Source organism: Cornus florida, unplaced genomic scaffold, assembly GCF_030987335.1.
Source record: "Cornus florida cultivar Cherokee Brave unplaced genomic scaffold, ASM3098733v1 CherokeeBrave_3.0.0_Hap2_Chr04, whole genome shotgun sequence".
Taxonomy (NCBI): Eukaryota; Viridiplantae; Streptophyta; class Magnoliopsida; order Cornales; family Cornaceae; genus Cornus; species Cornus florida.
In genome coordinates this window covers 29,647,795-29,656,240 of record NW_026775574.1, presented here as the reverse complement: position 1 = coordinate 29,656,240, position 8,446 = coordinate 29,647,795, and the positions used below count along the sequence as shown (strand labels likewise).

The following is an 8,446-nucleotide window of genomic DNA, read 5'->3' as shown; positions in this document are numbered from 1 at the left end:
TTATTATTCTCACTCAAGAACCAACAACTACATTTGAACTTTTCAGTTCAAAGTATACCCAATTTCAAGCAACTTAAAGTTTGGTGACCAAAACAAACTTTTTAGGACTCTCTCTCTCTCTATTATTTTCTCGAGACAAGATCTTTGACGCATGCACTTACATCAACCATAATGTAAAAAGTTATCAAATACAGTAGTTTGTGGGCCCAAGTTAACATCCAGATCAATGTGAGATGAGAAAAGTTGAATCAAATCTTTGTACTCCTTCACTATGTGTCGATTGATGATTGGACTAACACCATTATTTTCTAACATTTTTATGCACACATATATATATATATATATATTGAAGGACAAATATCATGCAACCTAACATGATGAGATGATAGCTTTTGAAACTTTTTCTTACATAAAGTTGAGGGAAAAAAGATGAAAAAAAAAAAGATGAAAAAAAAAACACAATTTTCAATAGTGGTGATGTGAAAAGTTTGAACTTTGGTTACACCCACCTTTTAAGTTTGAACTTTAGAATAAATTGTTAATTACAGCTGTATTATACGATCGAGCTCTTAATATCCTTAGTGTGTTGTAATTTTATTTTATTTTATTTATTTATTTTTTAACACATTTTATCAACTTTCATATATAAAAATTGACAGACGTGTCATAGTTTTTTTATAAAAAAAACTAAATTGTATATGATTGTTAAGGGAGCAAACTCGGGTCGGTTTGACATGTACTTTGTTTTAAGCATTTTGTTTTTGACTAAAATAGAAATAGTGTTTTAGCTGTGGGAGTGTTTTGGGAAAAAATAGAAAGTACGTTCGGGAAAGATGTTTTGGGCGTTTTGTTTTTGACCCGTATTGTGTTACTGTTTTGATTTTGAGTTACGAACAGTTGTCAAAATAAAAATAAATAAAAAAAAACTTTTTAGTATATTGATTTTGAATTATGATTCAAGAAACATTTTAGCACTACTTAAAATAAAACAAGACTACACTAAATATATTTTTGTTACTAAAATCGACATTATAACAGTTAAAAATAAAAACAGCATAAATAAAAGCATTCAAACAGGGCTTAATCATGAGAAAAAGAAATAAAAAAATCATACCATCAAAACCAAAGTGAATTGTCCAATGATCCAACGGTTAAAAATGCAACAACTACAACATCACCACTGATGTTTACAGATATCTGCTGTTTTGCTCTTTTTTTCTTTATTCTTTCTTTTAAGTTGAAGGATGATTCTCTTCTCTGCCGTGCCCATGATTTTGAAACATTGGTAGGTGTGGGGTTTATGGGCCCCATTTTAGGCATGATCGTAATGTGGGACCCAAAACACATACAAATTCCATTATTATATGTTTTATGTTACTTTGTTGATAGATTTTGTTTAGCTAATTCTGTACAAGTGTAAGGTGGGAGACGATGATGTTTTAACTAACAGTGATGTCTCTGATTTCTTTACTATAAAACACTACAAATCTTTCTTCAATGTGATTTATTTTGAATTAAAACTAGTAGTTAAATTTTTTGTATGATTTTTAAAGCTTATATATGTATATAGGAGATCATAAAAAATAATGGTATTTTTATACATTGTTTTATATATATATATATATAATCTTACTACACTTGTTTTATTAGAGGAAAGTATAAGTTTTCTTTTTTCTTATTGAAATAATTTCACTTACTTTCCTGATGTTAGGCATAATTGCAGGCGGTATCTTTTATATTTCAAAAATTACATCGTCCTCCCTCAAAGTCCACTCCAATGTAACACTTTATCCTTTCCTTCCGTTGAAAGTCAATGCCGGTCAATTATAATTTTTTTTTTTTTTTTTTTTTTTTTTTTTGAAGATATCAGCTATTTTTTAACTTGAAATACCATATTTGCCCTTAGCGTAGTTTCAAGACATTTCTATCCTTACTTTTATTTTAAAATAACCTATGTACCTCCAACAAAAAGACAGGCCAGTATCTCTTCTTTGCTTTGCATCTCTTCTCTGCCCTTCAACGGCTGCCCACAACACTGCTTCCTCACTCTCCCTCTTTGCACTCATCCTTCTCTACAGAATACTACATATATACTTTCTCTCTCTAAACATTCTCTCTTAAAATTTCTGTGTAAGAACCTAATAACTGGAAAATGGATCAAGACCCGTTTCTTAAGGGTTAACTGAATTAGAACCCATCCAAATCCTTCCATTAGTTTGATGATTGAGTTTTATTTCTCAATCTATTGCTTAGGTTTCTGTTAATTGTTCTTCTTCATTTTTGGTTTGAACTTTCTATTTCTGGTTCAAACTATTTCTCTCTCTACAATTCTATCACTTTCTCTTTCTAAAATTATATTACTCTATTGGAATTTGTTGTTGTTGTTCATCTCCATGACCTTTCCATTCCAAAAGCTATGTTAGCTATATTTTTTCTCTCCCTGTGAATCTATAGCAATGAAGACAAATACCCCATTCCATTGATCAAACCAGTGGATTCACTTCTAAAATCACTAATTGCATCCTCTGCAAATTTATATTTATATTTATATTTACAACACTAAAAACAAATCCTAAAAATACACAAACCACAAAAAAAATCTAAACAAACCCTCCACAAAAAAAAACCAAAAAAACCCCTTTCAATTCCTTTCAAAAAGCCGGTCATGGTTTGAACAGAATCCAAATCCCCAGATGGGCTCAACTCCCTGCTACCAAACCCCTCTCTCTCCTCTTTCCCTCTCTAACTTAACTCCAGCTGCTGCCAAACCCCTCTCTCTCCTCTTTCTCTCTCTAACTTTCTTCACCATCCTTGTGCCCCCTCATAATACACAAAATTGACTAGAACAACTGTCCTCTCTCTCCACTTTGTCTTTCTAATCCCTCCTCAGAGTACACAAAATTGACTAAAACAACCGTTCAAATCTAGTGTAAATGAAATAAAATATTAGAGGGTGTTTTAGTCATTTCACATGGTCAATAACCGGAATAAAATGCTGATTAGTTTGGAAGTTTGGAGGGAGGGCAGTATCAGTTTTGAAACATAAAAAGTATCACTTGTAATTACGCATAACTGAGGTAAATGAAATTATCCCTACTTTTTAGATTTGAACATTTTCATAAAGCTGATAAAGGTCTTTCTAAAACATAATAAACCTAATTTTATTACTTATTTTTATCTTTATTGATTTGATAACAAAAACACAACTATAAAAGCAGTCATCAAACAGACTATAACGGCGAGATAAAAAAATTATTTGAGAGAGAACCCCCTTGAACAATAATAAATTTAAAAAGTTTTAAACTATCGTAACAGTCAAATAAGAACTTTAATATTTCTTGGTATTTCTATAGAGTAAATTACAACTTGATTAAAAATTTATGAATTTCTTTAATACAACAAATACATAAATATATACATAAAGAATATTCGAGAGATGAAAACAAAGACGAGGATAGTAAAAATTATGATTCTTGGTAAAACTAATCTATCTTCACAAACGAATTTGAGAGACAGACAATGGATGGAGACACAGCGTGATAAAATACAAGAGAGTTGGAGAACGTCAATTTGGGGGCGAAAATCAAATGGGGCAGGTATGCAAGTAAGGAATTTTGCCAAAACTTAGTGAAAGCAATTTTAGGATTTAAAAAAAATTACAAGTATATATAATTGTATATAAATAAAAAATTATTGTACATTAGTGCCCGAAACCGACCCATCACTCCTAGTTGTGATGTTTACAATCGGTAGCTGGCACACAAAATGTGCCGCAAGTTATTTTACATGGCCAACCTGATAAACTTCTATCTTAATCTCGACGTACACATTTGTTAAATATTGAAAAATAAATCATAAAATATATATTTTAGGTCGAAACAAACGGAGCAAATTAACTCTAAGTTTAAGATTTAAATTTCAGTTATTGAAGGAGATTTTGGTTCAAGATCATTTGTAAGTCCTGTTACCATCAAATTTACTATGTTTATGTTTGAAGGCAAAAACTTTTCATTTCTTTGGGGTAAATAAAGAAAAAAAATTTCATGGCCCGTAAAATAACAGGCCCAACGGAATGAGAACTCAGCCTGGGCTATAAGGCCCAGATAATATCTTTTTAAAAAATAAGATGTTGTGCAGAAGTGGCCCATCCTAAAAGCTAGAGCCCACTATATCTACTCAGCCCATGGATCAGCCCATACTAATAAAACACGATAGCTATAATTAATTTATAAAGCCAATTTCTTCCCATTGGCCCATAAACTGATTCATTTTATACACTATACACCTCTATTGTATCATTGCTACGCCTAAAGCAATCAATGATATTGCTTAGCAAAAAACTCCATCTTGATCATTAAACATTAGTCATGATAGTATAAGCTGTGAGAAAGGTGGAGTGTTCAAGTCCTGCTAAAATCAATATTGTACACGTATGCATGTGTTTGTTTGAACTTTCGAAAAGAAAATTTTTTTTTGTTATTGTTCACACTTTTGGGCTTTAACCCAATTTTCTAGGTGTCCAATTGTCCAACCCTCCAAACTCCTAAATGTCATTATCCAATCAACTACATAAAATTGAAACTTTGGGATTAGAATTGGAATAGATGAAATTAGAGAAAAGCAATTCACAAGATTGAACCAAAAAGTACTTTAACTCCATTAATTTTAATTTCGATGCTCCAATTCCATAGAGCCAAACATAGTTACACAACCTTAGTTTAATTTAAGTTATAGTGTTGAAATGAATGGAGAACTAACATTTAAAATTGAACAATGTAGTGCATTTTTGTTGGATAAATATACCAATGACATATACCTACTCAGGTTGGTTGGTGAGTCTCATTACTGTATTGCATAAAATGATTGTTTTTAAGATTCGGACCTTTTTTTTTTAATTTTTTTAATTTTTTATGTGTGACATAGAAAAAAACATTAAGGTCTAGAAATACTGATATAATATGGTATAACTTAACCATCATTGTAGTCTAGTGGTATTTTTCGTATATTTCAAACTTTAAATAGTATGGCTTACTAACTAAATACTTACACGTAATAGTACCTTTCCTTAAACACAATGTGTTAAAGGAAGGAAAGGAAAAAAAGAAAAAGGGTACAATGTGTTTAAAGAAAGGTACAATGCGTTTGAAGAAGATAAAAAAAAAAAAAAAAATAGTACAATGTGTTAAAATCACACACATTTTGTGATTTTGAATCTTGATCTTAGAAGCTAGGAGCAATATTGTAATTATGTACGCATTTGTTTGAACTTTTAAGAAAATTTTATTTTTATGTTTCACAACTATGTTTTTTTAAAAAGTTCACACTTTCGGGCTTCCGCCTAATATTTAAGACATTCAATTTTTTTAAAAAATAATACCAATACAAATGTCAATATCCAAGTCCATTTTCTGCTCCCCACCCCCTTCACACTTCAAAGTGTCATTATCCAATGTGACCTTAGTTTAATCTAACTTATAGTGTTGAAATCAATGGACACCTAACATTAAACACTTATCTTCTCTTAAGTCCAATCGAGGGTTGGTGAAGAAGATATTGGGTATGGCTCGAATGAAAATCACCATTCAATGAAATATATTCGGCCCACTTGTAAAAATAGCCTCTCAACAAATTAATATGGTGCATTTTTATTGAATGTACGTAACAATGACATATATCTCGGATTGGTAGGTTTCACTGCCGTGTTACATAATGATTGTTTTTAAGATCCTAACCTCTTTCTTAATGACTCAAAAATATGGATATACTAAAATATCACTTGACTAATGTCATTGTAACTTAATAGTATCCCCTCTATTTTCCAAAAGTAGATAATGAGGGTTCAAAATGGATGCATAAATCTCTTGCCAATGGAGAAAAATAATAATTGATATCACTATAGTTCATTTACTAATTAAATACTAACACGTAGTGTTAATGACTTCTGAAATAGATATATTTTTATTTATGTGACTAACATATAATTAGTAATACCTAATAATAAATGAAATATTAGGGATACTCGGGATCATTTGTTTCTTGAGCCAGTTTGCAAAAGAAGTATGGAACTGGATTGGAGATGTAATGGTCCGGGACAGATATCAGTTTTCAGGTTTAAGGGATTTTTGGGACCTGGTTCGGTGGTTTGAGAAACAGCCAAAAAAAGGCTTGGTTAAACATTGTTTATGGCTGCTTTGTGAAGTGGTGGATGTTCATGGCATCAACATTCAAGACCTGCTCTAGTAGAGGTTTTGATTTTGCTCTTCTGTTTTGGACATGGGATTTTTTCTTTAGATTATTGTTTATTGTTTCCTTTTCATCATCTGAGGTATGCCTTCTGTGCACCTGTAAATATATATATATATATATATTATTTTACAACCAATTATGAAAAAAAAAAAATAATAAATGAAATGACATTAACTTTTTTTTTTTTTTGGATAGGTAAAATGACATGATATTAACTTCTAATAGAACTGATGCCAAAAAAAAACAGAGTACAATGTGTAAAATGGAAAAAAAAAAACGAAAAAAGAAAAAAAAAGAGAGGGTACAATGTGTTCAAGTAAAAGAGAAAAAATTAAAGGACAAAAAAATAAAAATAACGGGTACATTGTGTCTAAGTAAAAAAAAACACAAAAAAAACAAAGGTACGATGTGTTAAAATCACACACATTTTCACCTACTAGCAGTGTACCAAAATCAAAAAATTCCCCAGACCCCAGCCATCAAATTCTTTAGTGCATCCTAATTCCTTAAAAAAAGCTCGAGTCGCGGCGTCCTTTAGATCAGCCGCGTCAACTCACTCACGACTCACCACCACAACTCGTCTTCATCGCAAATCTCAGATTCTCAGACCTCAATGCCCTGTTCACATCATCAATACCTACATCCGAGCACGTAAACACGAACCTCTCCATCCAATTCCGATCACTCGCCACCACATTCCGTACACTCCGCCACCTACAACCACCGGCCACGAGCTCGCACATCACTATCTCCTCCACCTCCGATGGATTGTATATATACGCTATATTTCCCGCCAAACAAACCCCAATCGACGAAACTTGAAAAATTTCCATCTTTAGTTTCTCAATCAGACACAATGGCATCTCTCCAATTTCTTTGCAGTTGAAGGTATCGGAATCCACTTCCCACAGTTTCACTCCGAGGCTGTCTCCGTCTCCGATCAGTCCGATGAGAATCAGACGGTCGTCGGAAAAAGCAATGACGGAGTAGAAAATGCACGGCTCGGGACGGAGATCGTACGGTCCGCACCAGGTCTTCGTCTCCGGATCGTAAGTGTGCGTCATACCGGAATATTTCTCTGTTACGAACAAATTCCGATCGTTTGCGGCGATCGACAGCCACGTCGACGCGGCGGAGTCTTTGAGAACCGCCGGCATCGACTGGCACGTGTCCCACTCGCGTGACTCGATATCATAGATCTCGACGGCGAGCGGATCGTCCTCGAAGTCGCAGCTGCCGCCGGCGACTATGACGCGGCGGCCGACTACCGCCACGATGGGGTCCGTCCGCCACACGAAAGGAGCGTCGGCGTGGTGCCAGGTCAGGTGGAGCGGATCGAACGAGAACGACAGTTTCGAGGGGGAGAGCATGTAGAGGAGATTTGAGTGCGATGACCGGAGCGTCGACACGTACTTGATCGGCGGCTGCCGGAACTCGATCCACACGTGCGAGCGAGGGTCGTACGCGTGCGCGGTGGTCAAATAAGGCGAGCGCGTGCTCTGCGTGTGGACGACGAGCCACGGCTTGAGCATGATGAAGTTGCGGAGGGAAGACGAGACCGCGTGGTTCCATGCCCTGGACACGTGCGAAGCCGGCACGAGGTCGAGGAGCGGCACGTGCGAGAGTATCTTCTCCAAGATGTCGCCATGAATGGGGGTTTGTTTTGCTTCTTCTTCGTCTGCAACAACTTTCTGAGTGACACTCGCCATTTTTAGAATATCTTTTGGTTTCTCTGTGGAGGCTTTGTGGAGAAATGTTGGCTATTTATATAGCTAGTGTCGGTAGTTATGATTCACGTGACCATGTTGGCTTATTAATTGTTATAATTGCATTCAATTATTTTTTTACTATAAACAAATAGTTTCTACGATTAATTTTTAAAATTTAATTTATAACATGGCAACTTAGTAATGCCTAGTAGTACTGTATAGTGTGGAATCTGAATCCTGTAGAAGATACAATGTATGTGTCCAGCGACACTGTTTCGAGACACACCATCTAGTCACTCTAGTGTGAAAGGGAGTCCCATATTTGATCAAATTAAACTAATTTTTTATAATTAGAAATTGTCTCATAAATAATGACGGTTCTACTTTCAGACTCTAATTATTATTTAAAAAATATTGGTAATATACAGTCTCCATATATTTTAAAAATGGTTAGTTTTTTGTTTTTAGAAAAAAAAAAATGAAACAAAACA

General features: G+C 34.1%; 1 protein-coding gene across 1 annotated transcript; it reads right to left on the bottom strand.

Annotated features, from left to right (window-relative positions):
* Nucleotides 1-6,555: 6,555 nt before the first annotated feature.
* On the bottom strand, nt 6,556-8,002 carry LOC132303093 (F-box/kelch-repeat protein At1g23390). The gene has a single exon (XM_059800182.1). The coding sequence runs from the start codon at nt 7,953-7,955 to the stop codon at nt 6,804-6,806; it is 1,152 nt and encodes a 383-aa protein (XP_059656165.1). The 5' UTR covers nt 7,956-8,002; the 3' UTR covers nt 6,556-6,803.
* Nucleotides 8,003-8,446: the final 444 nt, after the last annotated feature.

What these genes read in the sequence shown, in the direction of transcription:
- LOC132303093 (XM_059800182.1), bottom strand. Translation starts at nt 7,955, where the DNA reads ATGGCGAGTGTCACTCAGAAAGTTGTTGCAGACGAAGAAGAAGCAAAA.